This window comes from Perissodus microlepis, chromosome 8, assembly GCF_051167445.1.
Source record: "Perissodus microlepis isolate ML-2025 ecotype Zambia chromosome 8, ASM5116744v1, whole genome shotgun sequence".
Lineage (NCBI taxonomy): Eukaryota > Metazoa > Chordata > Actinopteri > Cichliformes > Cichlidae > Perissodus > Perissodus microlepis.
In genome coordinates, this window is record NC_140468.1 from 11,602,215 (window position 1) to 11,628,993 (window position 26,779).

General features: G+C 39.9%; 2 protein-coding genes across 2 annotated transcripts; one reads left to right on the plus strand and one right to left on the minus strand.

Annotated features, from left to right (window-relative positions):
- The first annotated feature begins 182 nt into the window (after positions 1-182).
- On the plus strand, positions 183-12,527 carry sec31b (SEC31 homolog B, COPII coat complex component). Its single transcript, XM_084937508.1, has 24 exons — positions 183-329; positions 961-1,193; positions 1,755-1,950; positions 2,052-2,147; positions 2,811-2,951; positions 3,220-3,462; positions 4,049-4,210; positions 4,629-4,781; positions 4,875-5,105; positions 5,200-5,274; positions 5,393-5,485; positions 5,569-5,677; positions 5,765-5,943; positions 6,039-6,165; positions 6,278-6,423; positions 6,605-6,778; positions 6,888-7,040; positions 7,130-7,322; positions 7,415-7,801; positions 8,629-8,687; positions 9,051-9,176; positions 9,261-9,380; positions 9,505-9,576; positions 11,090-12,527. Exons 2-24 carry the CDS (start codon positions 991-993, stop codon positions 11,267-11,269), a joined length of 3,618 nt encoding a protein of 1,205 aa, XP_084793634.1. The 5' UTR covers positions 183-329; positions 961-990; the 3' UTR covers positions 11,270-12,527.
- Positions 12,528-15,679: 3,152 nt separating this feature from the next.
- Positions 15,680-26,702, minus strand: scd (stearoyl-CoA desaturase (delta-9-desaturase)). The gene is made up of 6 exons (XM_084937515.1): positions 26,571-26,702; positions 26,049-26,307; positions 25,032-25,162; positions 24,673-24,878; positions 23,981-24,213; positions 15,680-21,126 (listed from the first exon to the last, which is right to left on the minus strand). The coding sequence occupies exons 2-6, from the start codon at positions 26,284-26,286 to the stop codon at positions 20,936-20,938; spliced, it is 999 nt and encodes a 332-aa protein (XP_084793641.1). The 5' UTR covers positions 26,287-26,307; positions 26,571-26,702; the 3' UTR covers positions 15,680-20,935.
- Between the last annotated feature and the right edge of the window lie 77 nt (positions 26,703-26,779).

Below are 26,779 nucleotides of genomic sequence, written 5' to 3' on the forward strand. Positions count from 1 at the left end.
CTGTAAAGAATGTTAACTTGCCTTCTTGCTGTTTTGTTAAATATTAATTTTCGACTTTTGATAAAACAGAATAATTTTCAAATGAAATGTACTCTTAGCAATGAACATGATCTATAGGTGTAAGTCTATACACTTTCTCTGGTTCAGTATTACTGGGTTAACTTCAGGTTACTGTGAGGAATGTCCTTGTCAGCTACCGTACCGTAGTGACAACACGGCAAAGCACTTTGGTCCGACTCCGGCTGTGGTTGAGCTGGCTAGCTTGGCTTTAAAGTAGCTCTCGAGTTTGTAGTAGATGCGGGCAGTCAAGTTCTGACAAATAAATTGACGTAAGTTTCTCTCAAGGCCATATTTATCTTTTTTGGGCTGAGTTTTAAGGCGCCCAGTGGTCCTTTTTTTGTTAAAACATGCTAACTGGGGTGGTGGCTGTTGGCTAGCTTGCGTGCAATAAAAATCTGGTCCGTTTGTGCACCGGAATTAAATAGCCCGGCGTTAGCTCGGGATTTAAAAATGAGTAGCAACGTGTATGAGAGGTTAATTTAGCATTAAAACAAATAGAATGAGATTATGACCAGTAGAAGAGTCTGCTCTTACAAAGTTATTAACTGACAAAAGCTAACGCTACGGTTTCTGACACATGATTGCTAAATGCTAATAAAAGCTAACTACATGTTATGTTAGCTTGCCTAAAAGGGGCTTAACGATAGTTTCATTTAGAGGATAACTACATTCATTTCATTGTGATAATTAACATATAACTTTGCACAACCGTATTCGAAAGCTAGATTTATGTATAGACGATTAAGTTACTGCTGTTACAGGTAATAGCCTGAGGCACTCTGGAAAGTAAGAATATTCGAGATATAAATGCGAATTTTGGGTTATTAATAAGCCAACATTACATATTTTAGGGACTGGGATATAGTGTATTGGTTTAGTGGAGTCTGTTCTGCTGTCCAGGATTTGGAATTTGAACACCTGTAGAGGAAGATGAGGCTGAAAGAGATCCAGAGGACTGCCCACCAGGCGTGGAGTCCTGCCGGGCACCATCCTATATACTTGGCCTTGGGAACAGCAGCACAACAGCTTGATGCTTCTTTCAACACCACAGCTGCTATAGAGATATTTGAGATGGATTTTTCTGACCCCTCTCTGGACATGCAGCTCAAAGGGTCGTTGGCAACTACAAACAGGTAACGTAAAGAAGAGATAAATGATGACCACACAAGACCACACATTCATGGCAAGAGTATAAGCCACTGATTGTTTCCACACAGCCTATATCAGCAACCATGGAAAAGTTTTACCACGTTATGCTGCTTTGATATGATTCTTGGCTCCCTGATTGATTCAGTTAGTTTTATCACAACCTGCAGACAGTGACTGTCACAGAAGGGACACTTCATGTTGTGACTTGCCCATAAATTCCTTACACTGATAAAACTGAATGTTTTCAAATGGTTGTATCAACAAGTAAATTCAGGCCTGCCAGTTAATTTGATACCACATAGATAAAACTAGTGCAATCTTAAAATAAACGTTTACTTATTAATAATTAAATTAATGTAGCTCATTTGCTATCTTTTTAATTGTTCTCACATCTTGCTTTAGACTCATTCTTCCATTTTTTTATTTTTTGAGATATTTAGTGTAGTTATTTGTTCAGAAGACAGCATGTTAAAGAAATAAAGCATATAACCTTTGTAGTATGCAGTCTATGACTGGGTGCTAATAACTTGCTATGTCATTTATAGGTTGCATAGTATAGTGTGGGTAAATTTTGGAAGTGGAGCAGATGGTACTGGAGGAAGGCTGGTTGGTGGTAGTGAAAATGGAACACTGACTGTCTATGATCCAGAGGCAATAATGAACTCCAGTGGGGAGGCTGTAGTGGGACAATCTGACAAACATACAGGACCTGTCCGAGCATTAGATTTCAACCATTTTCAGGTAAATAGAAACCTGCTGGTGATTTCCTTTGTCATTCAAAGACAGTCGGTACAGACGTCCCTCTGTGTTTCTGATTGATGTTTTAATTTATTAATTTTTAGAGTAACCTCCTTGCGTCAGGAGCAAATGATTCAGAGATATACATCTGGGATCTAAACAACTTCAGCAGTCCTATGACTCCAGGAGCAAAGACACAGGTGAGTACATGATGGGATCACGTGGTTTGTCATGGTGTTGAAATCTTATTCTCTTCTAAACCAATGTGTTTATAATGAGTCAAACCACAATTCCCCAGTAAGTAGGTTTTGACTTTTTTCTTTTTTTTGCCTTTATAGTTTTAATATCGGTGAGAAACAATGAAATCACAAGAATATTTTATTTGTGGTTGTATAGTTCTATAATACTTGCTTGCTAAGGAGTAAATTTAAGCCTTGGTGTCTATACTTCTTACCAACATTTGGGTATAACCTTGTTCTCCTCAATATCAAGATAGCTGAATAAAACATGTCTGCACAGGCTGTCTATATTTCATGGGAGTCCTTGCTGTTAGAATAAGCCATGGTTACATGATATTTCCATAACAGAAACAAACAGTGTTTGCATGGCATTTGCATTCCTGGGTGTAATGATTGTGAAGTTCTGGCTAATACTGATGTTTTTCACATAGCACTTTTACCACTGGAAGCATTCCAAGTCTATGGCAATCAACATAACTAGTGTCACCCAGTACTTATGTTTTGCTCATATGTCAAACTGTCCCTATATGCATATAATCATGAGGGATCTGTTGTAGTAAGACTCACAGGTAGACTTGTTTTTGTTTTAGACTAACAACTTTTGTTTTTTCTTTTCTTTTTCAGCCTGCTGAAGATATCAGTGTAGTCTCATGGAACCGGCAGGTTCAGCACATCCTGGCCTCTGCTAACCCCAGCGGGAAAGCAGTCGTCTGGGACCTGAGAAAGAACGAGCCCATCATCAAGATCAGTGATCATAGCAACAGGGTTTGTGGCTTAAATAAAGTCCAGAGTTCCTTCTGTAAAAGTAATAAAATCATGTGAACAAGTCAAAAAGGCTCATCTATCATTTTAAAGCAACACGTGTTGTCTGAGACAAGACTATTTGTAGAATGCAAAATCCCACTTTTATCCTGTTTTGCTCTGGATGCTCAGTAATTTGACTCATTTGTTAGGCAAAAATGCAGATTTTAATGTTGCATCCTGTAGAAATGAACTCTCATATTTTTAACTCTTTACTTTTATGTGATTTCAGATGCACTGTTCAGGAATGCTCTGGCACCCTGATGTGGCCACTCAGTTGGTCTTGGCCTCTGAAGATGACCGACTGCCAGTGATCCAGATGTGGGACCTCCGCTTTGCCACATCACCTCTTAAAGTACTGGAGAACCATACAAGGGGAATTTTGTCTATATCCTGGAGCCAGGCTGACTCTGAGCTCCTGCTTAGTAGTGCTAAAGACAATCGGATCCTTTGCTGGAATCCAAACACAGGAGAGGTACATGATCTTAATTACTGCTCATGTATCAGGGATTCTGCAAGTGTTTGGCAAGCCTCTAAGCTACTGAGCTATTCCACCTTATTAGGTTAATGTTTCCCTTAGAGGTTTTACACATATAAACCAGCTGTTAAAGACTATAGTTTTCAAAGTTAAAAAAAAAAACCCAGGCAGATATTATGACGTAATATCATTTTGCCTTTTAAGCTGGCATCCATCCACTTATGGGATAAACTACACTTGGTCCTTAGTTGGTAGGCTAAATGACTGCTGTGTGTGAAAAGGTTAACCTTCATTTCATGCTTTACCCTGATATAGCCTTGAAGCAGGAATGAAGCTCCCTAGAGTCTGTCTTTCCTTTCTCACTGACTGCAGAGCTGCAGCAATGCAGCACCACTGTTGCATCTGTGATACATAATTAGCTAAGTACCTAATATACAACTCCCCAACCTACCTCACCCTCAAGCTAGTTGGAGCTGCTCTGGTAACTTTGTGGCAAGAATCCTGTGTATTATGAGTGAATAAGCCCTCATTGTTGTTACCTATATTTGTTCCTCCAATCATGAAAGCTGTGTCTTCTATTCAGGTAATCTATGAGCTTCCAACAACTAACCAGTGGTGCTTTGATGTGGAGTGGTGCCCCAGGAATCCAGCGCTGCTTTCAACGGCATCATTTGATGGGAGAATCACTGTTTACTCTGTGATGGGAGGGAGCTTGAAGGCTCAGCAGCAGAGCACAGCTGAAAGAGTAATGTTTGCTCTGTCTTTAAAAGATTTTGAATTTAACTGTGTGTGTATGTACGATTTTATTTGTTTAAACCGTGTCTGACCTCCATTGTTTGTCCACAAGATGGTGCCCATGTAAAGCACTTAATATTGACTTATAAACACATGTTGTACATTAAGTCTGAAAGATGGCTATATCATAGTTGAAAGCTATCACATGAAGCAGGGTCACAGCTAATTATATTTATTCATTAAAATGGTTGATTGATCATCAGCTGTTAAAAATTGCTACAAATATTAATCAGTTTCACAACAGAAATATTGACATGTTTAAATGTCTTGTTTGTCTGCTTGGTCTATGAACTATTTATCAAAATAGCTGCAGTCAGTTAATTGTTTCAGCATATTTGTTTCAACATTTTTTATGTTTTATTTAACAGATATCCTCCTCATTTGACACAATGGATCCCTTTGGTACGGGGCAGGTGCTGCCTCCTTTGCAAGTTCCTCAGCCTCAAGTGCAGGACACCATAGTTCCTCCTCTCAAGAAGCCACCCAAGTGGGTGCGCAGGCCAGTGGGAGCTTCCTTTGCTGTAAGTGCAGCATTTAATGTTTTTGTAGCAATTTTCTTCCATTAAAAACAACAGAAGAATTATCTTTATATATGATCTGTTTTTGTTTCTTAGTTTGGTGGAAAGCTGATCACATTTGAGAATCCCAAGCTGCCTCCAGTCCAGAGCCCCCAACCCGTCCCTAGACAAGTGTTTGTGAGCCAAGTTACCACAGAGACGGAGTTCCTACAGCGCTCTAGGGAGCTGCAAACAGCGCTGCAGTCAGGTTCCTTCAACAGTTACTGCCAGGCTAAGATTCAGAGCGCCAAGTCAGATGCTGAGCAGGACATATGGAAGTTCCTTCTGGTTTGCCATCCAGCTACTAAGACCTAATGTTAAATCTGTCAGTCAGTTTTGGGTGTTATTATCCTGTATGCTGATTCACTCTTTTAATTTACAGGTTAATTTTGAGGATGAAGCCCGTATTAAATTCCTCAAACTTTTGGGGTTTAGCAAGGATGAATTGGAAAGAAAGGTATCATGGCTCTTACTTGACTGTAGCTAGTCAGTGATATTTAACATTAACTTTAAAATTTCTGTGAATGCACTGGATCTCTAAATCATATCACATACTTCCTGTTGTGCTTATTCAGATTTCAAAATGTCTGGGGAAGAATTTCCAACCCAATGGACATGGAGTGGATGCCAAAGATCTGGCAGAAAAGATGCAGCGACTCTCCACTGAGGTCAGCACTTCTGCAAATGTACGGTATCTATTTTCAAGCTGTGTGTCTCCTGTTCCGTTTAAAACACTCTTTGTTATTTCCAGAGGTCTGATGAAGCAGCCGAAGCTAGAACTTCAGGTTCTGTGTCACCAGCAGATTTTTTCAGCCAGACCCCAAAGGAAAACTCTAACTTTCAGATCCCAGTGTCATGTGGTAAAATTTCTCCTCTGAAAATCTACTGTTATCTGATATTTACTTGTGATTTTATGATTGCATTGATTATCTCCTACTGTTTTTAAGACACCGATGGTTTGATAAGTCAGGCGCTGTTGGTTGGTAACTTTGAGGGAGCAGTAGATCTGTGTCTGAATGATGGTCGCTACGCTGAAGCAATCCTGCTTTCTATAAGCGGAGGTGAAGAACTGCTGAAGAAAACTCAACAGAAATACCTAAGCAAACAAAAGAATAGCATCTCAATGGTAAGATTATGATTAATAGTGGTCCAGCTCATACAACCACAATGAAATGAATGTTTTTCCTGAATGTATACCTAACGTGTTTGTTCCAACTGCAGCTTATATCATCAGTGGTGACCCAAAACTGGAAAGACATAGTCCAAAGCTGTGAGCTGGACAACTGGAAGGAAGCTCTCGCTGCTCTCCTGACCTATGCTCACCCTGAAGACTTTGCTCGCCTGTGCGGTGAGTATCCACCTTATTCATACCAAATCTACCTATGCTCATGGTATCTGTTCTAATTTCAGTCTTCCCTCTATTCAAAAAAATTGTAATTTTCTTTTATTCATCATGGTAGATACACTGGGAAGCCGGTTGGAGTGTGAGGGTACAGAGAAGCGTTGCCTGCAGGCATGTCTGTGTTACATCTGCTCTGGAAACATTGAGAAGCTAGTGGAATGCTGGGCCTTGCATAGAGACTGCTCTTCTCCTCTTGGTCTAGAGGTATAATCTTAATATTTGTTCTAATCTGCCTCTAGCAATGATGAACAAACTCTTCTGCTTATTTGAGCAAAGTTTTAATGAGTCGCTGTGCACTTACTGAGATGATTCGGGGGTGAAAAATAGTTACAGTTACCTGCCAGCGAAGAATCTATTAGTCTAAAGGCATTTATTTGTGTTTCAGGATTTGGTTGAGAAAGTCATGCTGCTGCGAAAGTCCATTGAACGTCTCCGTAACTGTGAGGTGGCGGTCCAAAGCCCAGTCCTGGCTGAGAAGCTAACCTGTTATGCTGGCATACTGGCTGCAGAGGGTAGCTTGACCACTGCCCTGAGCTACCTGCCTGAGAACTCAGACCAAGTAAAATAGCTATAAATGATTTAATTATTAATGGCACAATTCATTTTTCTTTGCTTTGTTTGATTTGTAATAACTGCATCTGCATGTTTGTCCAATTTTGTCTTGTCAGGCTGGGATCGTGATGCTAAGAAACAGGCTGTTTCACGCTCAGGGAGAGGCTCCTGTCCAACAGCAACCTCCAAACACCTTCAACAGAGTCAGTGTGTCCACTGCAAAGCCCACTCCTGCTGCTCCAACTCCTGCATCAAAAGCACAGTTTACGGTATCAGTTTGTTAGCAACACAATGAATAATAAATATATTTTCCAAAATGAATTTGTATTTAATTTGTATTCATTTGTATTTTATTTAGAGTCATTACCAGCCCTCTCCTGCTGCTCAGATGACTGCACAACAGCAGCCTCCTTTGCCATCGGTTTTTACCCCTCAAGCTCCTCCAACCAACCCTGGGCCTGGTCTACCACCTTCTTCTCATGTACTGCCACCCAGTACGACCCGCCCTGCCCTGAGACCCTCCTACCCCCAACATCCTGCTGTGGCTCCAGGTTTGACCATTTGTAGAATATTTGAATTTATTTGCATTTTTTGCCCTTTTTTGTTTCTTGATATTATGGCAATCATTTGTGGCTTTTCCCAGGTTTCCTTCCTCACCAGCCATTCCAGCCTCAGTCACCGTCCACTGCTGGACCTCCAGCGTTTCCACCTCCAGGTCCTTCTATGCCAGCTGCTACCTTATCAGGGCCTCAACTGCCACCTTCATCGTCAGCTGCTGGAGGCCTACCCCCCATGCCCAGCCCCGGGGTGCCACCAACAAGCTTCATGCCACCTACCTCCTCAGGCTTTGCACCACCTGGCTCCCAGCCTGGAGCCCCGGTTCCAGTGTACCCAGGAAGCCTTCACAACCAGGGTACTGCACCTCCGTCTGTTCCCTATGCTCCTCCTGGATCTGGATATCCACAGGGTGGACCTGGAGCTCCTGCTGCAAAGCCCTTCCCAGCTCCAGTGGTGGCTCCTCCTCCTACTGGTATGAGATCACAGCTACATTGTTTCCTGACACCGTTCCACATTTTTTTAGTCATGAATTTAAAGAAAGAAATTACAGAGGTCAGCAGGAATGTATTGCTCGTGGTGATTTACATCTGTTCCGCTGTCACTCCTTTTTGACTTGCAGGATACTTTCCCTGGCTGAATTCCCAGTGTGACAACCAAGGTGACAGGGTTAGGGCTGGATATGGAATAAGGGAGGATCAAACAATCCATTCAAGAACCAGAAAAAAAAATATCTGTGCAAAACAATATAGTATCCCTAAATTAACCTCAAAATTAATATGCGTTGGTTTGCAATCCATGCAGATCTTCTCCATTTGTCTGGTTTCTTGATGATTGTTTGTGTTACCCTATATTGAAGGGAAATGTAAAGACTTACCTGGTGTATTTTTTATATGTGAGCTCTAAATGAATTTTCCAGACTCAGACAAGACTGTAGATGATTCTGTGTCAGGCAATTAAAGATGACGCACATATATATATACATTGCTATTTGAAATTAAAGCATAAGTAGGACATTTTTAAACACTCGCAGCTGCTACATAATTAACCTGAAATAGACTCAGTATGATATTCATAGAATTTTTCTTTCTGTTTTTTTGCCTTTGAGTGAATGATGCTGCCTGAAAATTTGCTTGTTTGTTTCTGCATAAACTGCCAAATCTGTATGGCTTGACTTGCAGTGTTTTTTACCACCTGGGCCCAAAGAGATTGTCTCTTGTAGACAATCCTTGGTTGCTTGAGTGTATCTAAACAACGAATGTTAGTAGTTCCTTAATAATTGTCATTATTCTTCTGATTCAGGACCTCAAGAAGGCTGGAATGACCCACCTACAGTGCGAGGTGGACCCAGGAAGAAGAAGGTAAGCCTGCATTTCTTACTGTCAAAATACTGTTCTGCTGTATGCTTGCAAATGTAGTAAAAGCAGCTATATTGTTGTGCGGCACCACGTTCCTTTGAGGAGAGCATTGTTATTCTCTCGAGAGCTCACTAAACTAAACTAGCAGACTTTCTTAGTTTAGTTCACCCTTATTGAAAACTCAAGCACATTCACATTAAGCACTTCTTCTTTCTTGCAGGCAAGAAAGGCAGATGAATTTATGTTACACCAACAGTTTAGCAAAAATGTAACAAATGTGTCATTTATTGATATACCAAAACTAAACTGCTTGGTTCATTGTTTTTTTTTCCTCACTCATTATAATATACTTTGTTGTATATTCAGGTTCCTGATAACTATACTCCACCAGCCCCCATCACAGCACCTGTGATGAGATTCCCAGTGGAGGCTGCTCAGCCCCATGACAACACCCAGGTACCCCCTGGAGCCCCTCAAGAGCCCAGCGTACAGGTTGGTGTCGAACGAGGGGGCTGTTTTGTGAATTCTCAACAGTAACACCTTGTCACCTTATATTTCTGTGCTTGTGTTATTCAGCTCCTCCAGCAGCTGCCATCAGAGAAGGTGCAGCAGAAAGAAATCCCTCCTGAGCACATGGTTCTCAAGTCCACCTTTGACAGCCTGGTGCAGCGCTGCCAGCTAGCTGCAGGAGACCCAGTAAGTTCCACAGTCTGTAGCCGCATCTAGGTTTCACAGTTTTTCTGGTGCAAATGTTTTTGTTGATTGAAACAAAATTATTTTGTTATTGGATACAAAGTGACAAGAAGTGTTTCTCTTTCAGCAAACTAAAAGAAAACTTGATGATGCTGCCAAGCGCTTGGGGCACCTGTATGATAAGCTGAGAGAGCAGTCGGTAAGGATCAGAAGTGATCAGATTCAGAAATTATTTTTAAAAAAACTGACAGAAAAACTTTACTTTAAAAAGCTGCTTTTAAATGATACAGTGCAGTTAGAAATGCATTGTGTACTTAAACAGAATTTGAGGTAAAAGTTGATAAATCTCAATATCACTTTGTCTTTCTTGATATTCCCTTTTTGTCTGCTTAAAATTTTGTTGTGAGGGTAAAACCACTGAGTTTCTTCTCACTATGTAGCAATGACTTAAAAAGATCAAATGCTGTTTACATATTAACCTGCCAAAACCACAAAAACAAAAAGCAGGTGTGTTTCTATGGGTGACATGTTTGCACCATTTCCGTTTTGACCACCACAAATAAAATTCAGCTGACTCTTGTTGCATTAATAGATATCACACTCTCAACCTCAGAAAAAAGGACATAAAACCTGCATGATGAGCTAAGCCTTGTCAAGGGCCACCACTGTCATAGCAATGCTTTGTTTATAATTCTAAGTCAGCGCTGTACAGTGGAGGTGCACTGCATTACCTGAAATAAAAAAGTGCTTTTATCAATTTAAGAATAAATGTTTATGGGTATATACAATAAAATATTAGGTCTTTAAAAGGTTGTGTACTCACTACACTGACAATATGAAACATACCAGGATCTGTTTAATCCATTTCAGCAGGTAATTGTGTACGCTAACCTGCCAAGTGCTTAACGTTACCTTGAATTTTTAAAGTACAAATTTTTTTTACAACAGATCTAAAAGCTAGAGTGCATGTCAGACATCAGGATGAAGTTGTAAACCTGATATTTTTACTTGTTATGACTTAAAAAAAGGACCCAGGACATGCTCTACTTGAATCCAATGGCAACTAAGGGCTCAGCCAGTAAAAAAGCATAGTCTTTGTGAAGATAGCTGAGAAAATGATCAGTCTTAGTCCATTATATGTATTTGTAACTAAGCAAGCGTCAATTTGAGTTTACTGATGTAATTGTTGCTATCAGTGGGCACTCGAGAGGCTCTAGGTAGAATGCAATACAAAGAAATAAAGTAGTAAAACAAGACAAACTATGCATTTACAGTGTCCAGTAAATGGGGATAAAACCAGAATTAAGTATGCAGTACAAGCTAAACATTTTCCATGAGCACACCAGTAAACAGATTCGGGGGATCTACAGGGATAACATCTGTTTACAACACAATTGCTATTAATAGTTATTAACATGAAAAAGGATCATAGATGAATGTTAATGTTCCTTCACTTAAATCATATTTAAATCATATTTATTCAACATCATCGCACTCTGCATTTTTCTTCAGTCATCCACTTGCGTCACTTCACAGTTTAAGAACTACTGTGTTTACCGTGCTGAAGAAGTGGGAGAAAAAAGAAAATATAGAACTTGAGATTTGCCGTTTTTTGTGACTTAAGCTGCAACAGTAAATTTGATTTTTCACAATTTTCTCACATAGTACAGTAAAAACTGTAAACATAATATAATTTCCCTACTGCCTCTCAGCTCTCTCACAACATCCTGAGCGGACTCCATGAGATCAGTCGCTGTGTGGCCAGCCAGAACTACCAGCGGGGTTTGGAGGTCCACACTCAGGTGGTCAGCAGCAGCAACTTCAGCGAGATCTCCGCCTTCATGCCGATCATCAAAGTGGTCATGACTATCGCCAACAAGCTGGGCGTGTAACCTCCAGGTTCACCACCAACCAGACTTCAGTGTTACCATATTGTTGTATATGTATTTATTTCTTTTTGGCCTGATGACTTGCGTCAGTAATGAGAATAATGGCTTATAATATTACAGATCGTGGTCTTCATCACTCCGTACAGTTTCCTTGCCAGAAGACTTGCCTGATTTGGGCGGTGAGGTTGGTTTTTGTAGAGAGTTGTCGATGTTGCTGTGATCATTTTACAAAACAAAACAAGAAAGAGAAAAAAAAGTTGAATGTATTCCAAAATTTGTGATTCTGTGTACATTCAAGAGTTGATGTAATATACGAAGCAAGTGGTGCAAAGTCTGAATTGAGGTAGTTTACAAAGTGGTGCATTTTCATATTCCATATTACACTGCACACCAGTGCATATATAAGTCCAGTTCAGCATTAGAAACAAACATCTTTGACTATTCATCTCCAAAGGTCAGACTAAATATCATGAAAATAAAATCTGAGTCGCACTTACTATCCACCCTGTCGGTGTTCTTTGTGTGAGGGAGGAACAGGCTGACACGCTTTACTCAGTGTGTATAATTTTACAACAACAAGCATCAACACGTTTAAACACTGTAACATAGATCTTACTGTTCTCTACACTTGCTGTAATAGATTGTTTCCAGTTCATTGTGCCATGTGTGTTTTTGGGCCAAAGTACTGCAGAAGAATGTCATAGAGTGATTGTCAAGTTTTGCTGTTTTATTTCCTCTTCCACATTTTATTAGCACTGGTACAATATTTCCTGATAGCTTGTGTGAACGACTGAAGTTTTTTTGTTTTTGTTTTTTTCTCAGACTTGCTTCAGTATGCATGTTAACTACTTCCCCTATTGCTCACGGGGCAGCTTGTAAAACAAAAGTACACAATTTTATGTTAAACTGAACTTGAACTAACATCCCCTCTGTGTGAGCCACTCCTTCTGTTAAAGATACACTATTCCTCTTCATCCAGGCCACATCTTATCCTTTCATAACCTAAAGTTCCCATTTTTAAATCATACAAGTTTTAGATTAGATCATAATAATGATATGACTTAAAGGATTTGACAAAACAAAGATCTTAAGAGTTTTGTAGCTGAACATGAAACTTTATAGTTTGGTGTGTTGTGGCAGCAGAAGGCAGTGAAGTGCCTCAGTGTGCCCATTGTGGTTGCACAGATATTTATACAATCCATGTTGCTTACTTTATTCATTTCGGTATCCTTTTTTCAAATAAAATTTCACTTAAAAGGTTGCACGTTTCTAAACATTAACTGTCTCCTTGTTCATATTCAATACAATTTTTTGGTCCTTTTTCTAGTGATCCCTGTAAGGGAGGTCATTTGCCTGTTGCACCAACCCTCTGCATGACTTCCTTCACTACATCCAAGAACTTATGTGGTCTTCTTTTTCCCTTATTGTCTGGCAGCTCCCGCTTCAACATCCTTTATCCAGTATATCCACTATCCCTCTTTGTCTCCAAACCCTTAAACCGGAGCTGTCTCTCCTCATCACCCCCAGTGAACATCTTTAACATCTTCAGCTCTGCCTCCTGTCTCCAAACCATTCTCCGTAGCTCGTCATTCTACTATCTTGTAAAGCTTTCCTTTCACTCCTGCTGCTGTCCTTCTGCTGCAAATTACCTTTAATACTCATGTCCACCCAGTCCACCTTGTCTGCATTCTCTTGCACACACTTCATTGCTTTGGAGGGTTGATGCTAAGTATATAAACCTCTCTTCCATACTGTCACTAGAGATCACAATGTCACTGGTACTGACATCTAATAAGGCAATGATATTGTGGTTTAGCGAAACAGTTGAACTCTGATCTCTTTAATCAGTGATCTCCTCACTCCATCTATCTTATTCAAAGTATCCACAGTCACAGGCCGGCTGAAACCTATCCCAGCTGTCATTGGACAAAAAGCAGGGTTCACCTTGGACAGGTCACCAATCCATTGCAGGGCTAACACTTACAGGGACAGACAGCTACTCACGCTCACAATCACAACTACAGCCAATTTAAAATTAATTAACCTCACCTCATGAATGTCTTTGCACAATAGTAGGATGCCAGAGTACCCAGACTGAGCCCACAGAGAAAGAGAATATGCAAACCCCACACGGAAACCAGAGACTGGATTCAAACCAAAAGACTACTTAGTGTGAGGGAGTAGTGCTGCCAATACAGTGTCTGAGTCCTTTACCCGTGCAATAATAAAAAAATATTTTTTTTTATTAAAAAAAGAAATAAAAAGGTGCTCCACAGCTTCTTGTATTGCTTCATGTATTAAGTCATGTTGTGTATACATGGCTTTTAAAGTTGAAAACTGGTTCTTCCTCTGATGCTCACTGTTAAATTGAAAACAACCATCAAAATGTGTTGTCATACCAACATTTACACAAAAACTAAACAGTTCAAAGTGTTATTCACTATTTCAATATATATTATCCCACTTTGGAAGAGAACAATGAGAGCAAATATTTAAAAGTTTGTTGCTTTTACATCTTAGAAGCAGTTGTTTTCACAGTGTGCTATTGTTATCTTGGTTATCTAAGCAATTTTCACTATGAACAGCAGAGGGCTCTGTGTAGCGTAGTCAAGCTGCTCTACTGAAAGTAAATATGGGTGTTTATCATGGTGCTTCCCGCGTCAGTGCCCTCAGGTAAACTACTTTAGATGTTGATCCGTTTTCCTGTTTGCAACAAAGCACGTGAATGCATCAAAGTCTGCACTTAACGATTTGGGATTTTTTGTTTGTTTTCTGACCCAATTTGCACACTTGGAGGAGCGTTACACAACTCTTTAAAATTCACTGCAATCCGCGAGTGTTCAGTGTCAGTAAGTTTGCAAGTTGGCACAGGTGTTTCACCCGCCCTTCCTCTATGGGGCCACAGGGATCAGAAGTCAGGACCTCGCCCTCTGATTGGTCGCTCTCAGTCAGATGCTGCGGGAGCTGCGTGGTGTGAATGTTTTGGGAATTTGAACTGGAGTAACCTCGGTCATGTCAGGATAGTGTGACAGTAATATCGTGCAATTTAAACCACCCCACATCACACCACAGAAGCGTGCTGAGTCATGATGTGCTGAGCCTTCGCTGGTAACTTAGGTTCAGATTTTAGTAGAGCTGCAATGGGCTGACTCGAATGGATGCAGTCATGCAGGACGATGACATGGATTTATAGTTAATAAAATTATGATGCCTCCAGACGCCACTCAACTGGGATTTCGAAGTTATACTACTTTAGTCCTCTCCCAGTCCCATTTAAAAAAAATATTCTCTGCATATTGTTAAGAAGAAAAAACACATAATCCCTATCTGCAAACACAAACTAGTTCAAACCCTGTCTACCAACAAGCTAAAGTACTTATCTGTGAGTACTTTTAGTAGTACATTTTGATGCTAGTATTAATGTAGACTGTTCTTATATTCATATGTATGTCTTAAGTATTGTCTTATATATATCTATATATACAATTATAATTCTGTTATAGTGCTTTTCAGAGGAAAAATATGCTTTTATTTTACTCTGTTTTTCTTAACTATTGTTATGTTACAGAGACACATTAATAGAAAATATAATCAGACAGTATTAAGTATATGGCACAACAATGGTGAGTATTTCCAGTGTCTGTGACAATGCATTGTCTCTCTTTTTATATGTAAGAGGTAAATGCACTTGCATTTTCATTATATCATCTGAATTAAATAGCTATTTGTTATTTTAAACACACACATATATATAAATATATATATAGTGTTTGTTAGTTTGTCGCTGTGACCATTCTTTTCATTTAGCTTTTCGTTTTTGTTCCTAGTTTCTTTCAAGTCTCTGTTAGTTTTCAGTCAGTCCTGTCTAATTCCTCGTGTTTTGTTTTGCTTCCCTTTAGTTTGAAGCTACTGTCTGTATTTGTATTTATTCCTGTCTTATTTTGGTAGTTACTCGTCCCTAGTGACTTGTGTTTAGTTTGGCTTCCCTACTGCCTCATTTGTCTTCAATTACTATCACCCGCATCCACTTCTGCTAATTACCCTCATGTGTATGAAAATATAAGCGTTGTCTTCCCATCAGTGTTTGCCTTTGTGTCTGCTAACCTCCCTTGTGTGTTTCTGGTTGTGTGTCATTGGATTTCACCACTTTATTTATGAACTTTGCTTTAGACTTTTTGTACAATAGCCATAATAAACAGATTGCTTTTTATTCACCCAGTCTGCCTCCTGTCTGTCCACGCTGTGATGATAAGAAAAAATTATGGGTAAAGTTGCAAATGCAGGTCTTTTACTCGTGTCCCTTTGGCCGGTTCATCTGAGGACCGAAATGAGCAGGGGCTGGTTTGCAATTCATGCTTCTAAATCAGGAATGGAAGATGGTGGAAAAAACAAAATAATCAAATAAAGACTGTAAAACTTCAACATTTTATTAGACTTTTTCCATAATGTCATGTGGCATTAATACACAAACAACATAATGACACTTAAGAGGTTCCAACCCTTCACTTACAGAGCAAATAAAGAACAAAGACAAAAAAAAATGCATAAAATTGCATGATTAGATTTTGGAATCACTCTTTTGAGACACATACTCCTTAACCTCGTACAGTCTGACATATTAAACTGGTCTCTTGTGACCACACTGGTCCTACATTCCTCTCTGGACTGTGGAAATCAGGCAGAGGTTATATTTGACTTGATCACTTATGCCAGCAGCACACTGGATGAGTTCTTTGCCACAGAAGCCCAAAGGCAACCAGGAACATGCCATCCCCCAAACCATTCCAGCTGGCTTCTTCACAGACACTCGCACTTGGTTAGGGTTATGGAGTACGATATCACTGGAGACAATTTAACACTGAATTTAACATTTCGACATATTTTAAACTCAAAATGAAGTTGATGTACAGATGTGGTCAGAAGGGTCAATACACTCATAATGGGCATGAATGTCCTTGTATTTGAGCTTTTAAATGTTTATTTGAACAGTTAATTTTCTAAGGTGTAGTGGTTGTATAGCATATATCTTTATTGACTTAAAAAACAATAATTGGGTGAACAAGTTTGAATTTCCTTTGGATTTTCTCTAATCCACAGGGTCAAAAGTATACATACACCCCACTAGGATCTGGCTAAATGTCTGCAAACTGCACCTTGACCAGACACTTTTGGTAGCCTTCTACCAGTTTCTTATATAATCCTAGCTGCATATTTGACTAAATTTCTTGGCAGAATTGGTAGTGGTCTTTTAAATTCGTTGGTTTTCTTCAACAGATCTGGCTTTTAAGTGTAGACCACAAGGTCAGAGCTTTGGGAAGGCCATTCCAGAAGATTAAAGTTAGCATGCTTGCCAAAATCAGTTTTGATTTGTGTTTGGTCTCATTGTCCCGCTGGAACACCCAACTATGTCCAAGTTTCAATTATCTAGCTGTTAATTTGAGGTGACGTTGATAAATTTTAAGTTAATCCTGCTTGTCATTATTCTCTCCACTTTGTGTGATGTACCTTTACAGCAAAACAGCCCAGAGCGTGATGCTACCACCACCATGCTTGACAGCTGGTACACTGGTCTTAGGTGTGAAAGCCTCACGTTTACTCATCCAAACATATCTCTTGTCGCTATGGCTAAATAGCTTCATTTTTGTCTTGTCTGACCATAAAACCTTTCTCCATAAGGCATTTTGCTCGTTCATGTGGGCATCTGCAAATTTCAGTTGAGCTTGAACCTCTCAATTTTGAAAGAGAGACTTCCTTTTTGGTCAGCACCCTTGCAGTTCATGGCCATATAAACCTGCAGTGTACTGCAGGTTTTAGATCTCACCCTGGGTCAGCACACATGAATCACATGATTAGTTCATTACCAGCCTCTGGAGAACTTCAGGACACATTGAGGAGGTAATTTAGTCATTTAAATCAGCTGTGTTGGATCAAGGACACATCTAAAACCTGCAGGACAATGACCCTTGAGGCACCCACCCCTGGTTTACACCTTGGCAGTGGTGACACATGTGAATAACTTGTATTTACATATAGTTGTTTGAAGACACCTTTCCAACTTGTGTAAATGTTCAGTTCTACTTCTTAGATCCTGACAGTCTTGGGCTTTCATTGTTCTGATTGTTAGTTGATCCAATGAGTGCTGTCAAACAAATAATTTTTAAGAGAAACTACTAATGAGAACGCAATAAACCCAGGCCTTGTCAAGTTAAGCAACACTGAAGCACCTTTAGCAGCACTTATTAAGATTTAAATGAGTGTATGTACATATTTGTATGTATATTTTTTAACACTATGTGGATAAAAGAAAATCCAAAATAAATTCAAATTTGAAAAGTCACTAAAATATATGCTGTACAATAATTCCACCCTGGAAAATGAAATCATTCGAAAGAGATTATTAAAAGCCCCAAATTATAATGACATTCATATCTGTGATCATTGTATGTAAAACTCTGACCACAACTGTAGACACAGACAAGGCATTTAAATGTGTAATCCTTCATTTCCAAGAGTTAATGGACAGATTTAAGATTTGAACATAAATTATAAGATAGATTTATACATTTGGGGTGTAGCTAATACATTTCCCCCTCTCATAAATCAGATTTTATTTTATTGACTATTAAATGAAGATCAGAAAGCCCAGTGGCTTCTGGTAATCTTACAAAACCCAAAAGAAAGTGTTACTTATTATTTCTCTGTTACTTTAGTAAAGGATTTCAAGATAGAAGACAGCAGTAACGACAACGAGAAGCATTTTAACTCCATAAGACGTCCTTATGGAGTTAAAATTGGAGTTAAAATCTTGAAAACCAATTTAAAATATCCAGGAAATGTTTAGAAATCACAGGCGTATTTAGCTTCGTTCCTGACACCAACTACAAAACCATTCTGAAAGCGAGAACTAAGTATGTGTAAACCAAAATGTCTCATGGAACTACTCTAAATGTTTGGCATGCACAGCGCAAATTTATTTAGAATCATAAAACCCAAAGACACAGAGAGTGAAAACAGAAATAAATGAGCAACAACTGTTAATGGAATTACAAGTGTATTGAAAATATTGTGAATTTATTTCAGATTTTTAATACAGTAGACATTATCAGACTGAAAACAGCTCGACCCCTCTCTCTCCTCATTAGGAAAACGCTGCTTTTGGTGCTGTGGCCAGCCGGCGTTGTTGTAATAGTATATAATGCCATCTGTTTTGGTAAGTGCTCTAATGATGTCCTCACGACAGCACCTTTGTTTTACGTTTTTATGCCGAGATGCTGTGATGAGTTGAGAGAAGCTGGCACCATCCATCTATCAGGGCCCAAGTTAAAGCTAAAGTGCGAGACCTTTGGATAGTAATTAATTTACATTCACGGAGCTGGGTAAGCCTAATGGATAAATCTGTTTAGTTAAATTAAAGGATTAAATATCAAATATAGCATTAGCTCAGGAAGCCCAAGCAAGATGATCCACTGATATACATCTAACTTACAAATACATGGATCTTAAAGCCAGTTTTCAGTTGCCGTCTCTACAACAAGCAACCTACTTCCACCCAGCTCCTTTTTCATACTTTTGCAATTGATGGGTGCTCCATTTTATACTGGGAGTCTTACTGCTGCTTTCACCACCCATGGCACAGCTACAATGACAAAGCAATGGTGGAAAACCCTATGAAAGCCGATGCGTTCATGGGAAGGATCACAATCTCAAAAAAAGGAAGAAGTGATCAACGGCTATGGCAACACCGATCGCCACAACTGCTCTCACGGCCATAAAAGGGAAGCAAAAGTTTCGCACTGCAGCTTTAAACCTCACGATGTAACATTCTCGCCAGCTTTTCATTTTGTACCAGACTCTTTTACGCTTAAATCCTATCCTCCGTTTGCATGTACATTTCCTCAGTGTTGCCATGCTACGTTTGCCTAAAATTAAACATGATTTTAGGAGAAAAACAATGTTCCACTCAGTGTAAACACGGAACTCAGAAGTCAAATTTGTTTTGCGGTACTCGAGCATTTTTGACTCAACTGACAGGAAGCGAAGGAATGGATGCAAGTCATAAGGCATTAGGTTGATCCTGACTCTTAAGAACAAATGAACAATTGCTCCAGTTTTCAGATTTTTTTTTTAAAGATATATTTTTACAAGGCCGTCAGCCAAATATTGGAATGCAGAAATATATTTATCAGGTTCGAACAATATTTTCTTTTGCTTTTTTTTTTGAAAGTCGATAAGAAAGAAAAAACAATTAAACACATAAATAATCTACGCATTCCACACATCAGAATCAAAGATTAACATAAACACTGATGCACCTAAAATTCTGAAATAACGACCTTTGTAGCACATCAAAGGGAAACCAGACCCTGTTCGGAAATCAACGCGGCGCCAACGGTTCTGATGATCCAAAGCGATGCAGCTCCACAGTACGTTACAAAAATAGACGCAGTTCTGCCTTCACAGTCACCGACACAACACCTCACTACAACACCTACTACAGTATATCGCCATGCATGGGTGACATGTTGTTTTGTAACACCAGAACTGCCACATGACTGGCTGCTACACCTATCAGGGAGCTCTATGCTGCAGATGTTTAAGGACAAAATAGTCACACGAGTTGGATAAAATCAGTTAAGCAAAAAGCCGCTCATGCCACAATGTTAAAAAAAACAACTCCAACAATCATGTTATGCAAAGAGGCGACTTAGTGTGCTCTAGTGGACCACAGCGATGGTTGTAAAAATGTTGTCATTTGACACGCTCTTGGCACTAATGATATATTCATCCAGCACCCAAAAACTCAGTGAAATTTTTTATCTTTCTAAGGTAAAGTTACAATTCTCATTAACTGCTTACGCTAAGCGGCAGTTTCATTCTAATGTTAAACAAGTTCCCTATATTATCGCGAGAAAACTCCGTCCAATTATTGCACAGCTAATCTTTTTCAAAGTGCTTGAACTTTTCTCAATAGATATCCAGTGTAGATTTCTGCTAAAGGCAACCACAGTGTTGCACCCTGCAGGTTGTGTAAAGCTTTGGCCTACTGGTTGTCAGAATGCTCAGGCTAATAAGAAGGTCTGGGTTCCCTCAGTATTCTCTCATATTTCATTAAAGCAAGCATTTTATTTATTTAATTTTATTTTTTTGCAAAAAGCAAAACAAACATGACCTCTCACCTCTTCATTTCAAATCTAAACTGCTCAGAAATGAAATCTATTTATGAGAACAGTTGAAAACTTGTTGTAAACTACAATAAAGGCAACACTCTTGAATCAGTAATGTACCTTAACAGTTAAAATGTTACTCCATATTTAAGTGCTCCACTCCTTGTCAGTTTTGAAGAATAATTAATTCATACTTACATAAAAATGATCGGCTACATAACTGATCTTGCATGAAGAATGCACACCAAAAGTGGCAAAACAGCGGAAAATGGAGGTGACTTTTAAAATGCATCTAATTCAAATCTGAAACATCTTTTTTTTTTCCATCTTGAATAATTTGTTTAGTTACAGCTACAAAAACCACAAAAACAAGCAAAAATGTGGTCAAGGCCCTTATAAAGCTGACTTTAATCCTCAGAGAATGAGAAATGTATAGCTGTCAAAGGACTGTGGAAATTCTTCTTATCGGTCGTTTTGCCTTGAAGCTGACCACAGTTTAGCGATCTTAGCCACTACGGTCTCCGGTGCGCTGTATCCGGGCCAGGACTAGCTCACGGGACACCTTCTTGCGGTCTTTGGCCAGGCCCAAGAAACACATGAAGTCGATGAAACAAGTGGTAAGGTTCAACTTGCAGCCAAACTCGCTGGTTGCATAGTCATATGGGAACGTGTGGTGATAGTTGTGAAATCCCTCACCTGCAAAGCACAGGAAACAGGAATGAACGATTCGTTAAAAAAACATGTAAAACTGGATTTCAGTCAAAAGCGGTCTTTGCAACGCGTTCCATGTTTTCAGTTTTCAGTCTTTAAAAGAAAAAGAAGATTCTTCAACTGTTTCACTGCTGGGATCTGTGTTTACAGGTAGCCTGTGGTGTTGTCACAGGTTTTGGGTGGTTCGAGACCACTGGCTGTGATGTCATTACTGCTGCTCCCACCTGTCTGCCTTTCCCACCTGTAAAGTCACCTGAGCCGCGCTTCCCTCCTTTCAATTCTCTAATCATTCCCTGCAGTATTTATAATCCCACCTCACCCACTTTTCAGATCGTCTCTGAGCTTTGTCGGGTGTTTGCCTGCTTATGAGGTGTACTACAAACCGAAATAAAAGGAAAAAAAGGGCTGTCAAACCAGAACTCTAATGTTTATAAGTTCAGTTTCATTCTTTTCCTGATGATATTCCCGAGATGCAAACCTGCTTCAGCCAAACCATGGTAATGCCACACAACTAGAGAGTAAAGACGCAGTAGCACATAAGTCCTTTTTTAACTAATACTGCAGCCAGCAATTCTGAGCTTTGAAAACGTATTGATCTATTGAACAACCCGACCAATATATCAACCGCCGATCTATCAGCCAATATTTGCTATTTGGCTGATAAGGAAAAAGAAGAGACAAGGGGAAACACCCTTCAATCATGAGTGGTGATCTTACATAGTTTGTCCACCTGAAACTCAATTTCCCTGTTGGTTACAAACATAACCAGCTGATTAGAGCAGAGCTGAGTGTAAAAACAAGAAATTTACAATTACTTTTATTTCCGTTGTCATATTATCTTAGTAAATAACTAGACTAGGCCTATACTATACTAAAACTATACCTAAAAGCACATCTTCATCATCATGTTATCTCAAGCTGAAAGTTGGAAAGCTCTCATGTGCTGCTGCCAACGGTACACACTGAGAGACAGCGAAATAAATGTTTCAGCCAGCAGTGCTCTATTTTTATTCCTCCATGACCTTTTTGGCTCGAGTTTAGTAGGTAGTCCTTGATTAGCTAGATAACGTTCCTTTTACAGCTGTATGCACAAAGCCTGGTGAAGAAAGACTGGATTACCCAAAAATGTTGATAACAGCGTTTTTTTATACCCTTTATCTTTATCTTATCCTATTTTAGGGTGTATCCAGCCAGCTAATGCAACTAAAGCTTGGCCATGTGGACCTTGCCTACTAATAAACACGTCTTGTTCTACAACCTTGTGAAACATTTTTCCCCCTGAAGAAAAACTTGTTTTGCAACCACACAGCTTTGTAGTGATTTTGTGTCTTCCAGGCTCTCAGTCAGAGCCTGGAAGACACAAAATCACTTTATACGGTTTTATGCACATAAATTCTACATTTAAATTCTGATAAATTCTTTATGAAAAACTGATCAAGAGATTGGCATTGGCCTTGTTCACCAATATAAAATGATAGTCAGTGTTGGACAGCTAACTGCTGCATTAATTCAGTTTTGCACTGACTAATTGTTTAAACCTGGTGTGACGAGCTGACAGCTTTTAAAACTGTTCAGTTATTTAAAGGAAAAGCAATACTACAAAAAAATATTGGAATTGACTAAATTGCTTTAAATGTTAATATCATCCGAGAATTGCACAGCAGTTGCATCCCTAAAATAAACAATTCAGAAGCAACTGCAGGAACAATGACAGACTGTGGTGGTATATTGGTGACATCGTGTGATGTTCCCTAACAAAAGACGACTTTCTTCCCTGCATAATCATTACCAAAGATACAGCTGCTAAATTGTGCCTCTTCTAAAACTAGACTTAACTTGCTATGGGGTGAATAGCTGGGTGCCATCTTAGAATATCCAGCTCTTTTGATATATCTATCGGGTGCTCTTTGTCACTGCACTGCTGACTCCTACTGGTTGAACAAGGTGCATGCATAGTGAGGGGAGCAGGTGGACAAAGTGGTAATCAGGTAAAAATCGTTAATAAAATAGGTTCAAATCAAGTATGTACTTTTTGTTTTTAAACATTTTGTCCACCCTTTAGCACATCTGGTAAATAAAATGTTTACATGGGCCTGTAAAAATCGTTCCTTTTGTTTTAGTTCAATTCAGTCCAATTCAAGTTCATTTATATAGCGCGAAATCACAGCAACAGCTGCCTCACGGCGCTTTATACTGCAAGGTAACGACCCTGCAGTATTAAGGAGGCATTCCCAACAATCAGAAGATCCCCTATGAGCAAGCTCTCGGCGACGGTGGGAAGGAAAAACTCGCTTTTAACAGGAAACCTCCGGAAGAACCAGGCGCGGGAACGGGGAGCCACGTGCCACGACCGTTTGCGAGGTGAGGGGACAGAGAAAAGAAAAAAAAGAGAGCATAGGGAGACAGGGCAAAACAGAAACTATGGGGAGAGAGAGATGATAATCACTGGTTAGCAAATTTGTTTAAGTATAATTGGATGATTTGACTTTTACTGCACTGAACGCTTGACGCAACTGTGCAGTCAAATAAAAGCAAAACGAGGACATAAGATAAGATAAGATAAAACTTTATTAATCCCTCGGTGGGTTCCTCTGGGAAATTCTGTTTCCAAAAACACAGCACCGACAGAAGTTACATGTATCGTGTACAATGTAATTACATTTACTCTGAAGGTGACGCTATACCAAAGTAACAAACTTACATTAAAAATCTGGCTTTTCTTCTTCAATTTTACTTGAAAAATACTTTAAAATATCCCTATACAAGCATTCACTGTCCTGTGCTGTACATTCTGGTGTGTAATTTCTGCCATGAGCATGTGTTGGGGTGTTGTTCATACCTATAGCACTGAAAGTGACAAACTTGTTCTCTCTGGGGTTGATGTTCTTGTCATAGGGCCTGTTTCCCCACATGTGGGCAGCGCTGTTGACCAGCCAGGTAGCGTTCAGCACCAAGGTGTACCTAAGCAGAGTTGGGACGAAGTAGGACACCCACAGAGACTCCCCCCACAGGTACCAAGGCACGATTGTTGGGATAATAAAGCACATGACCAGCACGGAGAGCTTGTAATACCTGTCGAGGAGATAGCGAGAGTAGGTATCAGCAAAAAACAAATTATTTAAATACAAAAACTCTGTTTGCCAGATAAGAAAATGCTCACTTTTCCCCCCTTTATTTCCACTTGACCTATTTTCCATTCAGGCCTGCTCTCCGTGAATCTTACGTTAGTAATTGTCATCTTGTTAAACCAGAATGACTAACACAGCTTGCCATTATGAAAACATCTCCACAGCAGTACTCTAACATTTATTTATATTTATAGAAACTGCAGCACTGTCTTGCTATTTGCACCCATTGCACTTTGTTTTTTTTTAGCAACTATACCTATGTGGTATGTGACTTTTGTTGCCATGATGCCAGGTCTCTCTTGGAAATGAGATTTTTAATCTCAATGAGATTTTTTACCTGGATAAATAAAGGATTAATAAACTAGATGCAGTGTGAAGTCTGAACCTTAATCATGCCACTTACTTCCTCTGAAACATGACAACTTTGTCTGTTAGCAGGTCGGTGAGCTCCAGCTTGCATCCTTTCTCGATCACGTCAGGGTGTTTGCGCACCAACAGCCAGCCGATATGAGAAAAGAAAAAGCCGCGGACGGCATTGTGAGGGTCGGCGTCTGTTTCCGAGTATTTGTGGTGAACCCTGTGGTCTCGAGCCCATTCAAAGATATCATTCTGTGGTTTGGAATTAAGACCAAGATTATGCACACTGTTGACACAGCACGGTACTTATAGTGAAACAAAAGCTGCTATTATCTTGGCTCCAGGTCATAAGTGTGTGTTTGTATACTAAAAAGATGTGTCAGCAGAACAGTCATTTTTGCTTGCCTGAAATGCCATGGAGTTAGCTACACCGAGGAAAACCCTTAAAGGTAATGTAGCCTTGTAGGATCTGTGACTCCACAGGCGATGCGCTCCTGCAGTGACTCCTAACGCACTTATCAAAAAACAAAGTACAGCTGTGGAAAGAAACACATGGGCAAATTAGTTTGACCTACTTTTGTGCTCATGTCAACAGCACTTTGTTGCACAGATGCTGCACACTGCAGTGTTTGTGCATTATTTTCTGCACAATTGCACTGTTATTGTTAGGGCTGGGAAGAACATCCAGCAACAAGTGACAGATCACGAGACAGATACATCGTGACAGACGCGTTTCTGTTTCCCCCCCCCAAATAGCATAAATTGTTAAAGCACTAGAGTATTTGTTTACCACAATCTTTATCAATTTGATCCAAAAGGCTCTTCGGTATTTGATTAGATTTTGTGCACAATTTCCAGCGGAAATTGCAAATTTCCCTCAGGTCACCTGGTTAGCACTGGCCTGTCTGTTTCACAAGGAGATTACAGTGTAAAGCTGTGTCCTTTACAGTGTAAAAGCCAAATCTAATAATAAAAACATTTCATGGTTGAGTTCATGAAAGACTAAAAGCTAAAAGAGTTGTGACACAGCAGTGAAGAAACTGTATAAATAAAGTACAGTTTATGCTAATTATCCAGCTATTCTTCATTTGTCTACTTGACCTTTATTTTTAAAAAACTGACATTAAGGAGGCCAGTTTATTTTCCTGACAGCCCAGCTTAAAGGCACGTGCTGTGACATGTAATCTCTGATGACTTTATTCCTGATCTATAATCCTCCACCTCCATGAAGGATGCTGGGAGGATCACATATATATGGAGCCGCCTATTTGCATTCACCACCGGCGAGAAAAGCAGGGCGTGCTGCTGACATAACAGCTGTTGATTTGATAAAATATGATTTCCACTAAATAAGTAAACAAAACCAACATGCAAAAAAAGGAGAAAAGGGGGTGTAACAGGCAATTTTCTTTTCGCACTTACACCAAAGCAAGGTCAAACGAGATGCTGAAGGTACGACGAACACGCCGTACAAGGCTCCTATGTGCAACAGAGTCATCAGTATGACATTTTTCCATACGATGATCCGGGGAGGTTTTGGGCCCTCTTTCTCTTTGTACGTGTGATCAAACGCGTCTTCTCTGGCGCTCTCTGGAAGAACATCCCCATTGCTGGACTTGTGCTGCTGCTGCTTGTTCTCTAACGCCTCCGCCTCCGTCATTGTGGCAGCGGTGCTGTGATGCTGTGAGCGGCAAACAGAGGAGAGAAGTCAGTCGCCTCGGCGCTTTTTGTGTGTAATGGAGGCTGTTTTGTCAATATGTTAATTAATTTTGTGCTGACTAGCCCCGGCAGGCTAGCTGCTTGCTGGCTGGCGCTGTCGGAGGATGAAGAGGAAGACGGTAGCGATGATGCTGACTTATAAAGCGGTAACGCGACGCTCCAACGCGCCAAAAAAAAAAATGATGAAACACCTGTGGGAGGGAAAATTTTTACTCAATAACTCACCGAAGATAGGCAGAAGGGCAGAAACGAGATAAACGGAGGACAGTCAGCTTGACCCAAAATTACAGTAACCCAGAAAAGGGAGAGTGATAGCTCCGCAATGAGAACTAGAACTCGTGGTGTGGCCGACCAATGAGCGCTCGCCTGTCGCCTCTTGCTCGGGCTCTGATTGGCTGTTTGTTTATCTGCTGTTCACCTTTTATTCATTCTCC